Genomic DNA, 22,507 nt, shown 5'->3' on the forward strand with positions numbered 1-22,507 from the left:
ATGGGATTGAGAGAAGACATGAAAGAATACAAACACTAAGATTTCATTCATATAAAGTTTTTCATAAGTAAAACTAAACAATACTTACAGAGAAGCATAAATCAAAAAGAAAGGCAAGGAAATAATTATTAGGGTGGTGAAGGAATTTGTGTTAACTCACCTGTACATGTAACAAACTTTTATCTATGATTTTATATTTTGCAATAAAAGGGAAAAAACAAATAAACAAAATCTCCTCCAAATAATGGCTGGGAGCAAAGGCTGTTTGCAGTTGAAATACGACAGCACAAATGACGTGATAAGATACGGGCTGAGATGTGGATCACAGCAACAAAAAGGGAAAGTGATTGGAGAATAGAAAAGCAGGGATGGTATTTATTCAATGGCAGTTCAATCCAGGTTACAGAGAGAGCATCCTGGACAGAAGTGGAATTTCTTAAATCAGAGAGAAGCTTCCAAGGCGAGTTTCCCAAAGAAAAATGGGCACCAAGGGCAAAGTAAGCAAATGTACTGTTTCTTTGTTCAATTCTTCTTTTTTGTATACTAGTACTTTTGCTAAAAAGCTTCCATTTTAGTTAACCTCAGAATGCATTCATTTAAAGTTGATCAAAAGCACCCTGTCATGCTAGAAAATTACGCTAATAAAATTACTGTAGACTGGCCATAATGCTTACAACAGGCTGTCAAATTAAATATTTTTATTTGTCAAAAGAAGAGAGAGATTTGGGTAACTATAACCATAAAATAGAATTTGCATTTGTTAAAAGTGGTGTTAGAGAAGAATATGGAAAACATTCATAGTATACTAATAAGTAGAAAAAGTAGATTAAAAATATCACATACAATAAGATCCCATTTGGGGATAATTCAAAGGATTTACCTCACAAAATTACAGGTGGATTTTATTCCTTTTCTTCTTGTTTGTATTTTGAAACTTCCCATAATTAACATTTATTGCACCTGTAAATAACATTAATTATATTTTTAAAAATAATTCAAAATTACATAACTGTCAGAAATATGTATTCATGTTGTCAAAGACTAGGAAAATCACATCAAAAGCAAAAATACTGTAGTAGTATTAGAATGGAGAATTATAGGTTTGTTTCTTTCTACTTTCTTTCAATGTTACTCATATTTAAAACTAAAAATACAATATTAAGAGGCAAGCCCAGCTGGTGTGTCTCACTGGTTGAGTGTTGACGTATGAACCAAGAGGTCACAGTTCCATTCCCTGGTCAGGTCACATGCCCAGTAGCAGGCTCAATCCCCAGTAGGAGGAGTGCAGGAGGCATCCAATCAATTATCCTCTCTCATCATTGATGTTTCTATGTCTCTCCCCCTCTCCTATCCTCTCTGAAATCAACAAAAATATTTTAAGAGGCTAAATAAAATTTTAATTATAGAATCCTGCTTAATTTATAAAATAAGTTTATATAATATTATTTAATTTCTTTTATACATTTTTACCCAAAATTCTTTCAGTGACCAAATTTTTATTTAATTTTTATTTATTCTACTGATAAATGTACTAATTATTTAAGCCTCACTTCTCAAACTTTTATGTGCATATGAATCACCTGGATCTTATTGAAATGCAGATTTTGATTTAGGGGATTTGGGACAGGTCTTGTTGCTCTAACAAGTTCCCTGGTGTTGTCAATAACTTCGGTCCAAGGGGGGGGGGGGGGGTCATACAATGAGTAGCAAACATGTAAAATCACATTTATGTTCTAGCAATGAGGACTCAGGTAATTCAGAGCTGATAACAAATTGTTCAGTCAACAAATACTTATTGGCCAAACCCTATGAATTTATCCCCTCTGCTACTGAAGGGGGGGAAGATCAAGGCATTATATTAAGGTAAACTTTAATGCACCTGTTTTTCTCAAAAATTAAAAGGGCACCCAGGCCAGTGTGGCTCAGGTGCTTGAGCATTATCCCTTGTTCCAAAGGGTTGCCTGTTCCATTCCTGAAGAAAGGCCTGTGGAAGGCAGTTGATCACTCTCAGATCGATGGTTCTCTCCCTTCCTCTCTCTAAATAATCAATAAACTAGTCTTTTAAAAAGAATAAAAGTGCAATGACTATAATGTAGATCATGATTTCTTATTTTCAATAATCCCCTTTTCTACAAAATAATATAATTATATAAAACATCCAGCCACAAGTTATGGTATATTATGCTTTTTATTTTTCCCCCCATAATATTCTCTATTACCTTCTCCATCTCAATCCCCAACTCCAACTTCTCCCTCTCTCCCTCTCTCCCCTCCCTCCCTATGTCCCTCTCTCTCTCCCAGGTTATTAAATGCAAAGCAGCCATCGCCTGGGAAGCAAACAAGCCCCTTTGCATAGAAGAGGTTGAGGTAGCTCCCCCCAAGGCACATGAAGTTCGAATTCAGGTGAGTGGGGACTCTTCCTGGCAGGACACACTGGGCACTAACTAGGTGCAGACGTGGCTCTGTCAGGTCACGCCTGTGATGTGACTGGGAAGCCCTGCAGTTCTCAGTGTGGGCGATTGTATCTTTAGGTTCAGATACAAACAGGCCTTATCTCCAGGAGGGGGTAAATTATTAGTTATTTATCAGTAGCCATTGATAATGGGCTTAAAATTTAACTAAAGCACCTTAACATTAATCATTAACCTTAAGAATCATATTAAGGAATTTGCATCCTATCTAATAATAGAGAAACATGGTAATTAGCCGTACATCCGCTACCCTTCCCATTGGCTAATCAGGGTGATATGCAAATTAACTGCCAACCAAGATGGCGGCCGGCAGCCAGGCAGCTTGAAGTGAACAGGAGGCTTGCTTGCTTCAGTGACGGAGGAAGCCAACGTTCCCCGCCTGCCTTGCAGGCCTCTGAGCTTGCAGTTTAAGAAACATTGTTACAAATATAGCAGCTAAACAAAACCCCAGAAACCTGCTTTCAGCCAGCCGGGCTTCAGCCAGCAGAACCGCAACATTGTTTCAATTATAGAACAAACGCAGATCCCTGCTTTCAGCCAGCCGGGTTCTCAGAGCTGGAGTGAGCAGGACCGCAACAGTGTTACAATTATAGAACCCAAACAAACCAGACACCTGCTTTCAGCAGCCGAGGCCTCAGAGCTGGAGCCAAGCCTCAGAGCTAAAGCTGGCCCAGAATAAAAAAAAAAGAAAAAAAGGACAGGTTGGGAGCTTCAGTCACCCGCCAGCCTGAAAACGGCCCTCAGCCAGACTGGCCAGGCACCCCAGTGGGGACCCCCATCCTGATCCAGGACCCCCTTCAGGGCAAACCAGTCGGCCCCCACCCGTGCACCAGGCCTCTATCCTATATAGTAAAAGAGTAATATGCCTCCCAGCGCTGGAATCAGCGAAGCAGCGAGGCCTCCCGGCACCAGGATCAGCGTGACAGGGTGCGGCGCCCCAACCCCCCCCCCCCACCCCCACGGGCCCTGCTCTGTGTGTGACGGGGTAGAGCCATAACCTCCCCATCGGCCCTGTCCTGAGTGTGACAGTGGCAGCGCCCCAACCCCCTGATCGGCCCTGCTCTGTGGGTGATAGAGGGCGGCGCCCCAACCCCTGATCCGCCCTGCTCTGTGTGTGACAGGGGGCGGTGCCCCAACTCCCTTATCGGCCCTACTCTATGTGTGACGGGGGGGAGCTCTTCAACCCCCTGATCGGCCCTGCTCTGTGCATGACAGGGGGGAGCCCCTCAACCCCCTGATCGGCCCTGCTCTGTGCATGATAGGGGGGAGCTCCTCAACCCCCTGATCGGCCCTCCTCTGTGCTTGACAGGGGGGAGCTCCTCAGCCCCCTGATCGGCCCTGCTCTGTGAGTGACAGAGGGGAGCTCCTCAACCCTCCAATTGGCCCTACCCTGAGTGTGACTAGGGATGGCATCGCAACCTCCCAATCCGCCCTGCTCTGTGCATGACAGGGGGTGGCACCCCAACTCCCTAATCGGCCCTGCTCTGAGCCCGACCAGGGGCTGCACCTAGGGATTGGGCCTGCCCTCTGCCACCCAGGAGCAGGCCTAAGCCAGCAGGTCATTATCTTCTGAGGGGTCCCAAACTGCGAGAGGGCACAGGCCGGGCTGAGGGACCCCCTCTCCCCCCCCCCCCCCCCCGAGTGCACAAATTTTTGTGCACCGGGCCTCTAGTTGGATTATAATTAGTTATATTTTCTTTTAGTTTTCCACTTGCCAATTATTAAAAGGGAGATAGAGAATTTGGTTCAAAACAAGGGAAAAAAAAAACAAGGGAGAGGAAAACCTGAAGAGCTGCTGTAGGCAGCACAGGGTCTTGGGTACAGATGAAGGGAAGGCAGTGAGTGAGCAGGAAGAAGATCCCATGCTGAGTGGACAGGTCATCAATGGCAAGACCTGGCTGCCCAGGCTATGTTTTCCCTCCAACCACCACTGGAAGGGCTTATACATGAGGATGAATGGGATACCCTCATGAGCAGAATCTTGAAGAAGAATATAGAGATACAGCAGTAATTAATTTAGACGATCTTTTACTTGATCTCTCACTTTTAACTATAAAATTTTTATTACCTCTATTTCATGTCATTTCAACAAAATTTGAACAAGGCCTAGAAACCTGTGTTCTCTCCATTCCTCTGCCTGTTAGACTTTGTTTAAATTTTCCCTATTGCCTTTGATTTCTCCTCTCCTGGAGACAGTAACTGCCAATTTTATCTCTTTTTATGATTTTCCAATGACAGTAAAAGGCATAAAAGTAAGGTATAAAAGGAAAAGAATATATGCTAATATATCTTAATTTGTGTGTGTTTTTTTAAGTATTATGTTTTTATTGAGCTCTAAGAGTTTTGTAAAGTCTCAGGGTGAAAATGAAATTATCCTAAAATTACCCACTTTACAACCCCAATAATGTAATTACAGAAATAACTCCAGTATGCGGTTGCTTTGTAGATAATCGCCACTGCCTTGTGCCATACCGATGCCCATATTCTCCATCCTAAATTTACGAAGGCTCTGTTCCCAGTGATTCTTGGCCATGAGGGGGCAGGAATTGTGGAAAGTGTTGGGCCAGGAGTGACCAACTGCAAACCAGGTATTGTATTTTCTCATTCCAATAAGTGGAAATGTGAGGATATTTCAAGGATAATTCCTGATAGATTCCTGGCTTTGCATGCTATATTGTCCTCTGTTTACATAGGGACCATCTTTTCCAAAGCAAAAGTGAGAAACACAATCTATCACAGTCTACCAATGAGACAGAATACTTGAATCAGAATTGTCTGGTAAAATCTGGGGGATATGGTCACTTTATTTACATACTAGTAGAGCACTGAGAAACTGTGCTATGAAGCTAAGCTACAAAGTTAGATTAAACTGAAGCTTCCATGGACACATAAATGACAACTTATAACAACCTCCTCTAAATAAAGCAAAAAACTAATTTAATATTATAAAGAATTTAAAGAATGGGATAGCTCATTCTGTAAGTAGCTTAAGTGAGAAATATTACACATATGCCAATGTTAGCCTAAGTTAGTCTTTCTGGAAGTTTGAAAGATAAAAATGACATGCAAATGAAACATGCCAATGACTGAAATTATTTACTGCATATTTCATAACAGATATTCCACCAAATATTGGAATAAGGGCTCTGTAATTCTCACTTGTCAGACTTCCTTCCTTTAATAAGGATGCTCCAAACCTTGAGGTATACGTATTAGCATCTTTCCATTCCAAACAAGATCATAAAAACCAACTGCTCCTGAAAGTTTTGCATCCATGAAGGAGTCTGATCAATGTAGTCCCTGCTCTGCCACCTACTGGCTCTGTGACCTTAGCCAGTTAAATCATTTATCTGTGACTCAGATTTCTGTTTCTAAAGTGGGGACAATAATACTACCCTTCTCAAAGGGTTGTTCTGCAAATTAGCTGAGACAATATAAGTAATCAGTTAGAATGGTGTCCGGCACCTACTAAATGTTAGTTATTATTGGACCTTGGTCATCAGAGGATAGAAGCCATTTTTAAATCAAAATTGAATAAAAAGTAGAAGATGTGGAACTTGACAGTAAAACAAATGGTGAAGCACAGTGGTGATGGTTTAACGTATACTCTCCATATCTAGTCTGTCACTGTCCACCTCTCCTGTTATATGAGGATGTCCTATTCCACATGGGGGTTTAGAAATATAATAAATAATAGTTATGATGGAGAGAGCTTCAAGGACAGCAGAGTCTCAGGTAGGACTCTTCACCTGATGGTATCAATACAGATTTGTTGCTTGAGTGCCCAGCAAGGGGGGAGGAGGGGAGAATATAGGTAATACTTGGGGAAGTCAGCAATCTTTTAGAATAACAAAATATTTTGCCACCTATACTCTGCTGAACATAAAATGTATGCCATAAGGAATGATGTTTTCCACTGATTCATCTGGTAGAAATTATTTATAGGTAACATTTACAAGTGACGTTTATAGGCACCAACCAACATATGGCCTTTCTTTCTAGGTGACAAAGTGATTCCTCTCTATATGCCTCAATGTAAAAAATGCAAGTTCTGTTTGAGTCCACTCACAAATTTCTGTGCAAAGCTCAGGTAAGCTCTACACACTGTTAGTGAGAGTATACATTGGTATCAATATTTTGGGCAGTACATTGGCAAAACATAAATGGAGTTGAAGGTGTGCATATTTCTACCCACCAATTCTACTCAGGTGAGTGCAAGGAACTGTTGCAAAATCACCCAGGGAGATGTGTGCTAGAATGTTCATTGTAACATTGTTTATTACAGCAAACAATTGAAAAGAGCACAAATGTCCTTCGATAAGAGAATAGGTTAACACAGCGTTTTTCAACCTTTTTCATCTCATGGCAATAATCAAAAAGCTCCCAGCAAGCAAAAGCCCTGGCCCAGATGACCTCACAGGGAAATTTTACCAAATATTCAAGGAAGAATTAATGCCTATCCTCCTCAAATTATCAAAGAGGAATGAACACTTTCAAGCTCTCTTTACAAGGCCAGCATTATCCTAATTTCAAAAACAGATACAAAGAAAGAGAATTATAGGCCAATATCTCTGATGAACATAGATGCTAAAATACTCAACAAAATAATAGCAAATAGGATCCGGCAATATATTAAAAAGATATACATCATGACCAACTGGGATTTTTCCAAACATGCAAAGCTGGTAAAATATTCACAAATCAATAAATGTGATGCATCACATAAACAAATTGAAAGACAAAAAAAAATCACATGATTATATCAATAGTTGCAGAAAAAGCAGTCAACAAAATCCAACATCCACTTTTTATAAAAATTTTCAGCAAAAGGGAATAGAGGGATCATATCTCAAAATAATAGAGGCCATATATAAAAAACCTACAGCCAACATCATACTCAATGTGCAAAAATTAAAAACATTTTTCCTAAAACAGGAACAAGACAGAAACATTCTTATTCAACACAGTACTGGAAGTCCAAGAAGGAAAAATAAAAGGCATCCAAATAAAAAGAAGTAAAACTATCATTATTTGCAGACTAGTGGCCCAGTGCATGAAATTTGTACACTGGAGGTGGGGGGGGGGGGGAGGGGGGTAGTGGGGGGTTCCCTCAGCCTGGCCTGCACGCAACCCCTCGCAATCCGGGAGCCCTCGGGGGATATCCGACTGAAGGCATAGGCCTGCTCCCCAGTGATCGGGCCTAAACCATCAGTCAGATATCCTTAGCACTACCGCGGAGGCAGGAGAGACTTCCACCACCACAGCTGTGCTTGCCAGCTGTGAGCCCGGCTTTTGGTTGAACACACTGACCACGTTGCGGGGGGAGGGGGGGGGGCGGCGCGGGGTCAGCAGCTCCTGCATTGAGCATCTGCCCCCTAGTGGTCAGCGCCATTTGGTTGATTTGCATATTAGCCTTTATCATATAGAATGACATAATGTTGTACATAGACAACCCTAAAGACTCCACTATGAAATCACTAGATTTAATAAATGAATTCAGCAATGTAGCAGGATACAAAATTAACACCCAGAAATCAATGGTATTTTTATACACAAATAATGAACTCTCAGGAAAAGAAACTAAAAAAAAATCCCATTTACCTTTGCAACAAAAAAATTAAGATACTTAGGTATAAACTTAACCAAGGAGGTAAAAGATCTGTACTCAAAAAACTACAGGATGTTGAAGGAAGATATAAACAAGTGGAAGTACATACCATGTTCATCAATTGGTAGAACTGACATCATTAAAATGCCCATAGTACCCAAAGTAACCTATAAATTCAATGCAATCCTTATTAAAATACCATTGGCATATTTCACAGATCTAGAAAAAATAATTCAAAAATTTATATGGAACCAAAAAGGACCCCGAATAGCCACAGCAATCTAGAGAAAGAAAAACAAAGTTGGAGGGATCACAATACCAGCTATCAAGTTATACTACAAAGCCACCGTAATAAAAACAACCTGGTTCTGGCACAAGAACATACAGATCAATGGAACAGAATGGAAAACCCAAAAATTGACCCAAGCTATCATGTTCAATTAATATTTCACAAAGGAGGCAAGAGCATACAATGCAGTAAAGACAGTCTCTTTAATAAATGGTGTTAGGAAAACTGGACAGGTACATGCAAAGAAATGAAACTAGACCACCAACTTACACCATACACAAAAATAAACTCAAAATGGATAAAGGACTTAAATGTAAGACGGGAAGCCATAAAAATCTTAGAAGAAAACATAGGCAGGAAAATCTCAGAGATCTCATGGAGCAGGATTTTCATCGATACATTGCCAAGGGCCAGAGAAACAAAGGAAAAAATAAGCAAATGGGACTATATCAAACTAAAAAGCTTCTGCACAGCAAAAGAAACTAGGTTCAAAATGCAAAGGGAAACCACTGTATGGGAGAATATATTTGTCAATGATAAATCGGATAGGGGTTACTTCCCAAAATATATAATGTACTCATATAACTCAACAAAACACAAACAATTCAATTTAAAAATGGGCAGAGGATCAAAATACAGTGGGGCCTTGACTTACGAGTTTAATTTGTTCCGTGACAGAGCTCGCAACTCAAATTACTCGTATGTCAAATCATAAAGTGAACGAGTGAGACACGTGGGCTGATGTTGTGGCGTTCACTGTGACGTTCGCTGCGCCAACTAGAGGTGGGGTATCTGAAGCTGGCTCGTAACCCAAATTTTAGCTCGCAACTCAAAGCAAAAAATCGGCAGAGAGATGGCTCGTATCTCGAAAAACTCGTTAGTCGGGACACTCGTAAGTCAAGGCCCCACTGTAGACACTTCTCCAAACAGGGCATACAAATGGCCAAAAGACATCTGAAAAAAAATGTTCAGCATCCCTAATCTTAGAGACATGCAAATTAAAACAAAAATGAGGTAGAACCTCACACCTGCCAGAATGGCTAACATCAACAAATCAACAAATAAGTGCTGTAGAGGATGCGGAGAAAAGGAAACCCTAGTACACTGCTGGTGGGAATGCAGACTGGTGCGACCACTGTGGAGAACAGTGTGAAGTTTCCTCAAAAAATTAAAAATAGAATTGCCATTTGACCCAGGGATCCCACTTCTAGGAATATATCCTAAGAAAATAGAAACACCAATCAGAAAGGATATAGGCACCCCTATATTCATAGCAGCATTATTTACAGTAGCTAAGATCTGGAAATAGCCCAAGTGCCCATCAGTAGATGAGCGGATAAAAAAGCTGTGGTACATTTACAAAATGAAATACTATGCAGCAGTAAAAAAAAAAAAAAAAAAGGATCTCTTACCCTTTGAGACAGCATCCAGGAACCTGGAGAGTATTATGCTAAGTGAAATAAGCCAGACAGAGAAAAACAAGTATCACAGCATCTCACTTACATGTGGAATCTAATGGACACAATAAACTGGTGAATAAAATAGAACCAGAGGCATGGAAACAGAACAGATTGATGAATCTCAGAGGGAATGGGGTTGGGGGGAGGTAAGAAATTAATCAAAGAATTTATATGCATATATGCATTGTCCATGAACCCAGATAATAGCGTGGTAAAAGCCTGGAGGTGGGGTGGGAACCCAGGGGTAGGGGACAATGGGGATAAAAGGGTGAACATTTGTAATACTCTCAACAATAAAGATAAAAAAATAAATAAAATTTTTAAGTTTATTGTTATCATTACTATCTTTAGATGATAACATCTAAATATAATAGTCAGATGACCCCTGACTATTATATCATATTATATTATGTATTATAATATACATATTATTTATATTATATTTGATATATTATTTACACTCAGTGGTCAGATTACTATTACCACCTGACGTTTGTAGGCAAATTAGCTATAATTTCCCGCTGAAGTTGCTAGAGGGTCAGATCATTATAAACGTCTGAATAGCACAAAATACCTAAGTATCGTTGCTGATCAACTTCATCCTATCATGTTGATGGCGTATCCCAATGGAGATGGCTTCTTCCAACAAGACAGTGTGCATGCCACAGTATTGTGCAGGAGTGGTTTCAAGAACATGAGGGAGACTTTACCTTGCTTAGGTGGCCCCCACAATCACCAGATCTCAATCCAATTGAGCATTTGTGGGACGAAGTTAAAAGAGCCGGTTTGGCTCACTGGATAGAGCGTCAGCCTGCGGACTGAAGGGTCCCAGGTTCGATTCTGGTCAAGAGCATGTACCTTGGTTGTGAGCACATCCCCAGTAGGGGGTGTGCAGGAGGCAGCTGATCGATATTTCTCTCTCATCGATGTTTCTAACTCTCTATCCCTTCTCCTTTCCTCTCTGTAAAAAATCAATAAAATAAATATTTTTTTAAAAAAGAGCCATCAGGCAGCTGGTTCTACAACCATCAAATCTCACAGAACTGGACAGTGCTATTCATCAGGCATGGTGTCAGATTCCTCACATCACCTTTCAACATCTCGTGGAGTCAATGCCAAGAAAAATGGCCGCAGTATTAAAGGCAAAAGGCGAAGTACTGATGGGGTGGTCATAATAATCTGGCCAGTCATAATAATTTGGCCACTCAGTGTATATTGTATATTTACTATATATCATCATATATTATATACAATAAATAAATTATGTTTTATATGATATATAATGACAAAATTTATTACATATATTCAATATATACTACATATTGAATATACAAGGTATCCCCAAAAAATGTATACACACTTTGAATGGTGACAAAGTCAGTGTTTATTAATGTACAGTTCATTTTCAAAATTTAAAAGAATCTACAGAGATGAATAATTTTTCTGTCAATGCCTGTTTTCAAACTGATGACCATACTGGTCCAGATTCTGCTGATAATGCAAAGCAATGGAATCTCAAACATCAAGAATCATTTTGTTGGTATTTGTATGCCCTCAATTCATTTACTGTTGCTGGTTTTGTACCCTAAACTTTATCTTTTGTACCCTAAAATATATCCCCATTAAAAAAGTCTAGTGGCACTTTAGAATAAGTTTTCTTTGCTCAAAGCTTAGTCTGGCTTCACCCATTATTTCAAATTAGTTAAACCTGAAAAGGAGTGAAAAATTAAGTGAGTTATCAATTGTTAAAGTGTGTATACATTTTTGGAGAATATATATATATATATATATATAATATATATGTATGTATATATATACATATGTGTGTGTGTATGCAAAAAGTCCCAAGTGATTTTCTCAATTTTTCCATATCTTAAAATTGTCATAACTAATACATAATGCCTAACTTTTTTTTTAGGAAAGTAATCAGTGATCCATTTACTCTATCTTTTTTGTATCTTTTTTAAAATTCTCTAGTCAATTCAAAGATCCTATTATTCAGCAAGAAGTAATGGAAGACAAAACCAGCAGGTTTACCTGCAAAGGAAAACCAGTTTACCATTTCTTAGGGACCAGTACCTTCTCTCAGTACACTGTCGTATCAGATACTAATCTGGCCAAAATAGATGATGATGCAAATTTAGAGAGAGTCTGTCTGCTTGGATGTGGGTTTTCAACTGGCTATGGAGCTGCAATCAACACTGCCAAGGTAAAACGGTTAATCACCACGTTCTATAAAACAGAAGTTATTAGGGGGCAGCGTGATAAAGCAGCTAGGGTTATCTTCAAACCCTGGTTCTGTATTTATCATCTCTGTGATTTTAGGCAAGTTATCTAAACTCTTTACTTCTACTTCTGTATAATAATATCTATTACAAATTATTGTGGGAAAACTAAATCGTATTGCATATGTAAGACATCTGGCCCTGTGGGTGACATATAGTTGGCACCAAATTCATGTCCATTTCTTCTCCTTTACTAGTACGTTATATTATAGGTGAGCCCTAATTAAATAACAGCCTGCTCAAATATGTCCCCTAAACATGATCCTCATCCTGAGACAGCAGACCCAGTCAAGAGAGGATACAAACTGCAGAGACCCCACCCCTTCCACATGGCCACGCCTACTTTCTCCCTGAGGGTACAGATTCATCCCTAAACGGAAGTAATTCATCTCTGCTTCTCTCCCTATCCTTTTGTGGCTCCAGTGCAGGGTCTCAGATGGCAGCCCTAATGGTGGAAAGGTATGTCCCTGAGTCCCATGTTAGAATTTATAAGCTTTTCAAAGCTGTTTAACTCAGAGACTAGAGAGATGTCAGTATCCCTCAAACAATCTCCTTATTTAAATCTCCTCAACATCAGTCTTCATCCCTTGACTCCAAATTGCAACTAAAATTAGCCTTTCTAAACAACACATACGACTATTTCACCCCCCTTCCATTATTCCTCTTTTCCTTACGGATGCTGCGGTGGCTCTCCCTACTTTTCCCTGTCCAGCCTTGCCTCCAGTCACTATGGCCTCTGGGCTTTGCACACCTTGCTCCCATCAACATTGCCTGGAAAGCTCTCCCACCGCTTCTGGCTGGCTTTTTGTATTTGCCACTTCCTGTTGGAAAACTGCTCCAGTCCTTTGGGCATGAATTAGGTGCCCCTTGCAGTTTTCCCCAAAGTATTCATGTTTATTCCTGTCTACCTTATCACACTATGGAGGAATTTCCCATTATTTCTCCTTCCTATGAAACTATTTGCTCTTTGAAGGCAAGAACTCTCTCTTATTCATTGTGGTGTTTCTGGAGCCTACCCCTGTGCCTGTCACATAGTAGGGATGTGACAATCTTTCAATGAATGAATGAACAAAACTAGGTTCATATGCAACCCTTAAAACATCTTGGTGAAGTTCTGCTCTCGGTTTTGGAACAAAAATTTCTTTTTATCAGATTGCCTAGAGTTGTTGGGTTTCAAGGAAGCAAAGTCATCCTAATGAAAACAAGAAGCTGATTTAGTAACCGGAATATCAAGGTCTGACTTTTCATTGAGAATTATATTGGCCAAGCACACAGGGATGCGAATCTTGGCCATCAGCATATTACCCCCCTCTAAAATATCATTTGTTCATTCATTCATTCACTTATTCACTCATTAATAAAAATTAAAAGTTGTATGGGAAGGGTCCTGGAGGAAGTGTGTTAGTTGGGTAATGTTAACAGCTTATGTGACCTTGGCAGTCAAAGCACATTCTCCTGTAGATGGCACTGACCTCTCAGGGAAGAATTATTGCTCTTGGGGTTAAACACATCCCCTTTTCTGGACTCCATGAAGATGCTCACCTTCTACTACTGTAATCTTTTTTCAGGAATATTAACACTAGAGATTCAGCTACAGTTTACTTTTAAATCTAGTCAAAGCTTATCTAAGTTCCCATGTTATTTCCATTGTTGAGGAACAACTAAACCACCTCAGGAGATGCTCAAAGAAGAAAAATAAATCTGATATAGGACCAAGTAAAGGAAAGGGAAGTATCAGTAATCCTATATAATAAAAGGCTAATATGCAAATTAATCAAACAGCAGAATGACTGGTCACTATGATGCACACTGACCACTAGGGGGCAGACACTCAACACAGGAGCTGCCCCCTGGTGGTCAGTGTGCACCCACAGGAGGAGCACCACTCTGCCAGAAGCCAGGCTCACAGCTGGTGAGTGCAGCAGCAGTGGTGGGAGCTTCTCCTTCCTCCGTGGCAGCTCTAGGGATGTCTGACTGAAGGCTCCCAGACTGCAAGAGGATGCAGGTCAGGCTGAGGGAACACCCTCCCCCCCCCCCCCCGACCCCCCGCAGTGCACAAATTTCGTACACTAGGTCTCTAATATATATATATATATATATATATATATATATATATATATGGCTAAGTGTCATCCTTCCCTCTGATCGGTAGTTATGACACGCACTGACCACCAGGAGACAGACACTTGATGCAGGAGCAGCCATGATGTGCACTGGCCATTTAAAAATAAACAGCACCATGGACCTGGCGCCAACAAACCAATACTCGGCTTCCCCCAAGTGGAACACAGGCCCTGCCACAACCCCAGAGCGACACCCCACCAAATCACAACCAATGATGCCACTTCTCCTAGTAATTTTGTTCCCAATACGTCTCATGGACAGATTTTCTTCTTTCCCTTTTGTTTACGCTTTAATTTTAAAACTTTCCCATCATCATGAGAAAATAGTAATAGTAAGCATCTCTCTATGCAGTGTTGTTGTTGTTTTTGCCACTACCTCACTCTCCAGAGTAACATATTCCAGTTGGTACTACTTTCTAATTGAATTATAAAGAAAAGATTTGTGGGGAGAGTGTTACCTTAGGCCAAAAACATAGGTTACTACTTTCATTGTAGAAAATAAGGTGAAAAGTACAGCAGGCTGAAGGAACAGCATGAACTAAGACATGAGGAAAAGAAAGTGAGACAGTTTGTTGAGGCCTCAGTACTGAGAATATCATGGAGATAAAAATGAAAGGAAATAGGGGTCAGATAATAAAAATCCTCCAATGCCAAGCAAGGAAATTTGGATCTATTCAAATTAAATAAATTGATCATTGAGATCACTGAGTTATTTCACCTTTAGAGAAATATTAGAGGTCATCAAAACTATAACATTATGCCAAACCGGCATGGCTCAGTGGTTGAGCCTCAACCTATAAACTAGGAGGTCATGGTTTGATTCCTTGTCAGGGCACTGGCCAGGGTGAGGGCTCAATCCCCAGTGTGAGGCATGCAGGAGGCAGCCAATCAGTGATTCTCTCTCATCATTGATGTTTCCATATCTCTCTTCATCTCAATAAAAATAGACTTTTTTAAAAAATATAACATTAACACAACCAAATAAGGCCTATTAGAAATATAGACATCAAATTACTTGTGATCTACTTAAAAGGGCAAACAATAAACCCTTTACAGTGTGTGAGCTTTCAGATTTTGTTCTGATACCACTAATTGGGAAATGAAATCAAGGAAATTATTTCCTTATAAATTGATGAGCCTAACGGCCCTCAAATGATTCTCCAAGTTTAGTCAGTGATTCATTCATTTTTACATTGGTAAATTTCCCCAAGTGGCTAAATCCCTTAGTCTTATGACAGGTGGTCCTTTATATGTTCCTGCCCCCACCTCACTCTGTACCTTTAAAAAAGGGGGGACCAGCTAATTTAACTTATGATTTTCCTGCCTGCAGGTTACCCCAGGTTCTACTTGTGCCATCTTTGGCCTGGGAGGTGTCGGCCTTTCTGCTTTAATCGGTTGTAAAGTAGCAGGAGCTTCCAGAATCATAGCTGTTGATATCAACAGTGAGAAGTTTGCAAAGGCCAAAGCCCTTGGAGCCACTGACTGCCTCAATCCTAGAGACCTACAGAAACCCGTCCAGGAGGTCATCATTGAAATGACCGGTGGGGGTGTGGATTTTGCACTTGACTGTGCAGGTGGATCTGAAGCCATGGTATGTATGTTTTTTATATTGGTACATAGTAAGTAATATTTATTGACAGTATGTATATGTTAATATATTTATTCACTTCATAGTCAGTATTAACGTATTTGTATATGCATAAATTATGTTTATATAATAAGCAATGTTTATTAATAATGTATTGGATATTATATAGTGTGTTATAACTGATATTTATCTATTAATAAATATTACAGATGACTACTTAATATTAATGTTATTATATATTTATTCTTCCACATGAAATTCAGAGAAAATTTAGAAGTGAAAAATTTTAAGGAATTGTGCCTGCAAGAAGTGAGCAAAACAATGAGAATAGAAAAGGCAGACTTAAAGGAAGAGTAAGAGAATGTGGCTGGTGTCACCTTAACAGCCCGAGGTACCCACTCCCATCAAAAAGCAAAGCAGGGAGAGGCCAGCAACCTACACACAATCCATTCTGTCTGCCAGACCTCATAAAGGGGCTGCAAAATTAGGTCCAAAGTATATATTGAAATTTTTAATATATTAAATACACACATGCTGCAAAATTAAAAGTAAATATTTTCTTTGCAAACAGTACCATTTTGTATCATTCAGGTTTCCTCTCCTCTCAGGTCGGCTCCCTGACTTGCAGGGCCTGAGAAATTACCTCTGTCTAGTCTATTCTCCTTAGAATGGGCAGAGTCACCCCCACAGGCAACAGATGGACCAGTTGACTTGCCAGAGAGCCCAGCATCTTGTTACACCTTCACTCAGCCTGGCCCCTAACACCCTCCTCTAGGGAAGGTTTCATAATAAAAGTCTATGCCTCCACCAGGAGCTGGCTTTGCAGGTTCTTCCCCCTGGTGCTCACCTGACTGGTGAGTGCCCCAGAAGAGTGGAGACCAGCAAGAGCTGCTGAGAGGAGCAGGCTGCCCCGCCCAGAAGAGTTCCATTGTAGTAACAACTGTTTGAAAGAGAATCTGTGAGGTAAATGTTAGCTCTTCTGAAAACTCATTCATCAGCAGCTCCTTGTCTTGCAGTGCTTCTGTGTCAGGCCCTGCTTTTCACATTGTCCTTCTCACCTGCAGTTTGCAATGTGCCACATCCATTCATTCCTACTCTTTCCACAGCTCAAATTTTTTACAAACATTGAAATTCAGCCTCTTTACCTTATTTCCAGAGTACAGATATTCCCAACACTCGCTACTTTATAAGTGCCTGGAGCGTTGTTGTTTGTTAGTACCAGTTGGGGGCTCATGTACCAATATTTTTTACAAGTTTCTCAAGCTGAGAAACACTGACCTGAAACTTGCAGGTTCTTTTATTAACTGATTTATTATACCAAGACATGTATTTTAAATTATGGAACAGAATTACACTAAAGAACCCAAATTTTAAAAGATGCCATTTTTTTATCACAAAAAGCTGAGCTAGCTACCTACCCTTTCACCAAAAGTTTCCATAAGTAGGGAAAGTTAATTTTCTAGGCTGTAAAGCAGGAGTCCTCAAACTTTTTAAACAGGGGGCCAGTCACTGTCCCTCAGACTCTTGGAGGGCCGGACTATAATTTTAAAAAAAGCTATGAACAAATTCCTATGCACACTGCACATATCTTATTTTGAAATAAAAAAACAAATACAATATTTGTATTTGCATGTGGCCGACGGGCCGTAGTTTGAGGACCCCTGCTGTAAAGGATATTCCACTAATGGCTATGAAAATGATTTCAATGATTTCTCATGCTCTAGGGCAGCCTAAAGAACTGAACAGAACAATTAGAAAGTTACAATAATTGACAATTATATAAGATATTGAGAATTCAAAATAATTCTGATCAAAAGTTATCAAAGGATACTAAATAAAACCCTGAACTTGCACATAATACCCATTGAACTAAGTCATCATTATGGAGGTTAAATCCTTGCTTGGAGCAAAGCTCAGAAATGTAGAAAAAGCAATAGGAAAAACATAAAAATAAAAAACAGAAATCATTGTAAGCAGCTACCTCAAGGTGACCAGTAGTACCTGTGCTCTTTTCCCCTCAACATGAATCTATGTTGTATATATAAACAATAATAATTCTGCCATATAAAAATTGCAAAAAGCAGAAGTTTCTATTTAGAAATGTTACAAATTCTCAAAACAATAAATAAGCATATAGTCAAATAAAAATTTGAAAACATATTCTTAAAGTTCTAGGTCATTGTGTCTTCTGTCACTAGTAAGACACAGATGGAGAGAGAGAGAAGATGGAGAGAATTTACTGTACTTCAAATTCCTTTTTTCATATAATGATCAGGGATGAAAAGGAACTGTACTTCCTATTGGAACTTCTGTAGAAGTAAAAACTGCCCCAACAGGTCAAAATCAAGTTGCCCCCTGACTATGGCAAGGGATATGGCACAAAGTTTACATTTATCTTCTACTAAAGGCCTGGTGCACGAAATTCATGCACTCAGGGTGGGGGGGGCCCTCAGCCTGGATTGTGAGAGGGCGCAGGCCAGGCCAAGGGACCCCACCAGTGCAGGATCAGGGCCAGGGAGGGACACAGGAGGGCTTCAGGGCATGTCCGGTCCATCTTGCTTAGTCGTGATCGGCCAGGCCCCATCAGCAAGCTAACCTACTGGACAGAGCATCTGCCCCCAGGTGATCAGTACATGTCATAGCAAGCAGTTGAGTGGCCTTAGCATATCATTAGCATATTATGCATTGATTTGTTGAACGGCCGACTGGACACTTAGCATATTAGGCTTTTATTATATAGGATGCAGAATGTATAAATTTTCCCTGAAATCCAGTACATAGGCACGCTGAAGACATGGTCTACCTTTCTACCTACTCAACTGATCTTTTTTATTTAACCTTCCAGAAAGCAGCCCTGGACTGCACAACAGTAGGTTGGGGATCGTGTACGCTCATTGGAGTAGCCATTGGTGACAAAGGATTGACTGTTTCTCCAATAGAGATACTAATGGGCCGTACTATCAATGGAACAATATTTGGTGGTCAGTGTTGTTATTTTTTTCTGCTAATTTTCTCCATATTAGTACCCAAATTGTTAAAGTGAAAATTATTAAAAGAGAAGGAAAGTAACTTGTTTAAATATTGAGTGCCTAGAATACATCTAAAGACTACATAAAAGCTATTCTATTAATTACTTCAAAGTAAACAGTTTGTATAGTAGGAATACTACAACTTGCAAATAGAAGTTCAATTTGCATTAAAATAAACCAACAAAAACAAAAGTCAAACTTGGACCAAACAAAGATCATTTCTTAGGCAGAAATAAAAATAATCTTGAATTTCTCCTATGAAGAAAAATTTAAGGTAAATAAAAGTATAGAAAAATTAAATATGGGGTTTAATCAATTTGGAGGAAGCCAATCTGACAAAATAATTTCATTCACTCAATGGACAATGATGAAACTACTTCTTCATGTCAAGTACCACATCTTTATTAGGACTTTTGGCCAAATTACAGGTTGCAAAGGTAGAGATTCAATCCCAAAGCTGGTTACTGATTACAAGAATAAGAAATTCAACCTGGATGCACTGGTGACCCATACCCTGCCTTTTGACAAAATCAATGAGGCATTTGACCTAATGCACCAAGGAAAAAGGTAAATTACCAAACAGACGGGTACGTGGTTTGAAAAACCTTTATGATGACTCTATTTTTATTTGATGTTTAAATCTAATCCGTTTCTTTCCTGACATTTTTCACATCATCAGACATGCTAGAGGCGCTTAAAAGATGAAATAGTGGCCATTGGGGGGGGAAACCCCAACATCACCTACCTTCCTACTCTGTTTCCATAATGTACACTGCCATACACTGCTCCAACATAGGGGTGGCATAAGTTGACATATTTTCTTTCACAGACAATCATGAACTCAGTTGGGGCTGCTCCCTACGGGAGGGGTTTCTATACGATAACATCAGGTCCCTCTGGTACACATAGCCCGGCCCTGGAATCACTATGTTTGACAGAGTGCACCCTGCAGGCCCTTCTTTATCAGAATCAGGTGAAAACCACAGAGATGTGAGCAGGGAGTGGCAGGTGTCAGGTACTTAAAGGATGTCCCAACTCTCTCGTCCTCCTGCTTTGTCAGAGGTCTCCTATGAGAGACATCCGACCTACAATTTTAGCTGTAAAATTGTGTGCTCCCTTCCCATGAACCCTGAGAGCCGATTTATAGAACTGTCCCATCGGGGGGATCCCTGGCAATGGGGAGTGGCTAAGACTGGGATCAATGGCTTTTGTTAAAATGATCAAGCATAGCCCTGATCAATAGCAACAGAGGGCATGACACCAGGAACAATGTTGCACAGAGGAGACGCAGGACAAAAGAGCAAAGAAAAGAAAACACATTACAAAAGGGGTGTGGGGGACCTGGAGTTAGTTGGCGAGGGTTTGACACAGAGAAGCAATGTCACAAAAGAAGAAAATAGGTCCATGGTGTGAGGACACAGGATACTTCACAGGATAGAAACCTGAGAAAATGTGCCTAGTGACTGACATGAACTCCCTAATTTGAAACATGTTAGCTACAACATATCCAAAAGGAGTTCAACTAAAATCAAAGAAATAGCCCTTGCCAGTTTGGCTCAGTGGATAGAGCATCAGCCTGAGGACTGAAGGGTCCCGGGTTCAATTCCAATCAAGGGCATATGCCTGGGTTGAAGGCTCAATCCCCAGTAGGGGGTGTGTAAGAGGCAGCCTATCAATGATTCTCTCTCATCATTGATGTTTCTCTCTCTCTCTCTCCCTCTTTTTAAATATAAAAATATATTTTTAAATAAATAAATAAATAAATAAAATAAACACTATTTTTTAAACTATGCTAAATAACTTAGTGTAAAAGCCCTGAAATATCTTGCACAGTGTCTAAATCTCTGTACTCCTCAAATGAGGAATTGGTTGGGTTTGGGGTCTTGGAACCTGGTGCTCATAACTCCTCCACCACTACCCAATTGTCCCTGGGTTCTTGGTCATACACTATACCCAACCAGGAATGCTAAGTGGCAGCCAAATGCAAAATGTTGCATTGCTTTAGTAATAACTGGTCAAGTCTCCCATATCCTACAAACAGGGCTGGTAATCACTGGTAGAATGGAGGGCTACGGGAAACATCTGAATGAGGCCTCCTACTCTCCCTCTGGCCCACTGAGAAGACCACCTGACTGCCCATACAGATGGACAGGTGGCAACAGAGCAGGCAGGGGATGGGCCCTCCCAGGTGTGCTTACCACATGGGTACAGGAAACACAACGGAGGACAGGCCCTCTTGGCATGCCAACTGCATAGAAGCAAGGAAGTGGGGAGAGGAGATGGGATACACCAATTGGCCTGTTAAGGTGCAGTGACCCCGACTCATGGTGAGGAGAGGACACAGAGCCTCTCCCCCCACAGGGAGGTGGTTCTTCCAGGCCCTGAGTGAAGAAAGCATTTATGCATGGCAGCCCACAGCTCCAGCAGTAAGATCCAAGATAGGGAATTCTCTGTCCTTAAGGCTTACCCCCCATCTTGCTAGTACATGTTGAAGGACTAATTCAGAAGTTAGAATATTTCAGTTCTCAGAAAGTAACATCCCAACACACCAACCACCTCCTTTTGATGCCCAATTTGCCCTCGGCTACAGGATTATTCCAAGATGAAAAGGTCACTACAACATGTCATGCTCTACTTCTCCACAGCACCACTAGCAGCCAAGTCCTCACCCAGGGCAAGTGAGGTCCCCAATTCTCTCCCAGCTTATTGGCATCATATATAAAGTTTTATTAGTGCCAGAAATAAAGGAGGATAACAAGATTAAAGAAATTAGGCTTACCAAATTGTGTGTCTATAAAGAAAGATTAAATCAAATCCCAAAAGGATAAAACAAAAATTATTTGTGAGTTTTGGTTAAATTTATCATAAAAGTTGTACTGATTTTTTTAATATAATTATTAACAGCATTCGAACAGTCCTGACCTTCTGAAGAAGCCAGGAACAATTTGGAAGACTATCTGCCTGAATCTGAACCTGATAATCTGGTTAATTTATAACCTGATATGATGAACCAAAGATCACCATGAATTTAAACAAATATTTACAGTTAATATCTCAACATCAAATAGCTATAAAGATTACAGCATTTCTACTAAAACACATTAATATTTCCTGTGTTAAATAACTATGATAACTAATGTGTTTATGAATAAAATCATATGATGTTTGGGAATTATTTAAAACTAAATAATTTTAGAGAAGTGGGAATGAGGAATAAAGGGGTAATAAAAAAACTAAATTGGTTATATGTTCACAATATTTTAGTTTGGGTAATACATATATGGGGTTTTAATACACTGCTTTACTTTTGTACATGTTTAAAATTTTCCATAATAAAAAATTTTACTAGAGCCCTAGCTGGTTTGGCTCAGTGGATAGAGTGTCAGCCTGTGGACAGAAAGGTCCCGGGTTCAATTTTGGTCAAGGGCACATGCCCAGGTTGCAGGCCTGATCCCCAGTGGGGGGCGTTCAGCAGACAGGCAATCAATGATTCTCTCTCCTCATTGATGTTTCTATCTCCTTCTCCCTTCCTCTTTATTTTACTAGAAATAAAGCACATACATATGTACAAAAGATAAATATATCTTCAAAATATATATCATATATACATATGTAGTGCTATTATGTAATTTCTGAGTTCCAATAAACTACGAG

The 22,507-nt window shown here is 40.0% G+C and overlaps 1 protein-coding gene across 1 annotated transcript; it reads left to right on the top strand.

Moving 5' to 3' along the window:
• Positions 1–412: 412 nt before the first annotated feature.
• LOC138993231 (all-trans-retinol dehydrogenase [NAD(+)] ADH4) lies at positions 413–22,206 on the top strand. Its single transcript, XM_070392345.1, has 9 exons — positions 413–497; positions 2,302–2,403; positions 4,918–5,059; positions 6,474–6,561; positions 11,806–12,037; positions 15,567–15,827; positions 18,670–18,805; positions 19,282–19,420; positions 21,758–22,206. Exons 1-9 carry the CDS (start codon positions 480–482, stop codon positions 21,780–21,782), a joined length of 1,143 nt encoding a protein of 380 aa, XP_070248446.1. The 5' UTR covers positions 413–479; the 3' UTR covers positions 21,783–22,206.
• Positions 22,207–22,507: the final 301 nt, after the last annotated feature.

Source organism: Myotis yumanensis, unplaced genomic scaffold, assembly GCF_028538775.1.
Source record: "Myotis yumanensis isolate MYYU_CA2020_CCGP unplaced genomic scaffold, mMyoYum1.0.hap1 SCAF_1, whole genome shotgun sequence".
Lineage (NCBI taxonomy): Eukaryota > Metazoa > Chordata > Mammalia > Chiroptera > Vespertilionidae > Myotis > Myotis yumanensis.

Excerpts from the sequence above, each read along its gene's own strand:
- LOC138993231 (XM_070392345.1), top strand. Across the intron at positions 12,038-15,566 it reads CTGCAATCAACACTGCCAAG|GTTACCCCAGGTTCTACTTG; the intron begins GTAAAACGGTTA and ends TCCTGCCTGCAG. Across the intron at positions 19,421-21,757 it reads CTAATGCACCAAGGAAAAAG|CATTCGAACAGTCCTGACCT; the intron begins GTAAATTACCAA and ends AATTATTAACAG.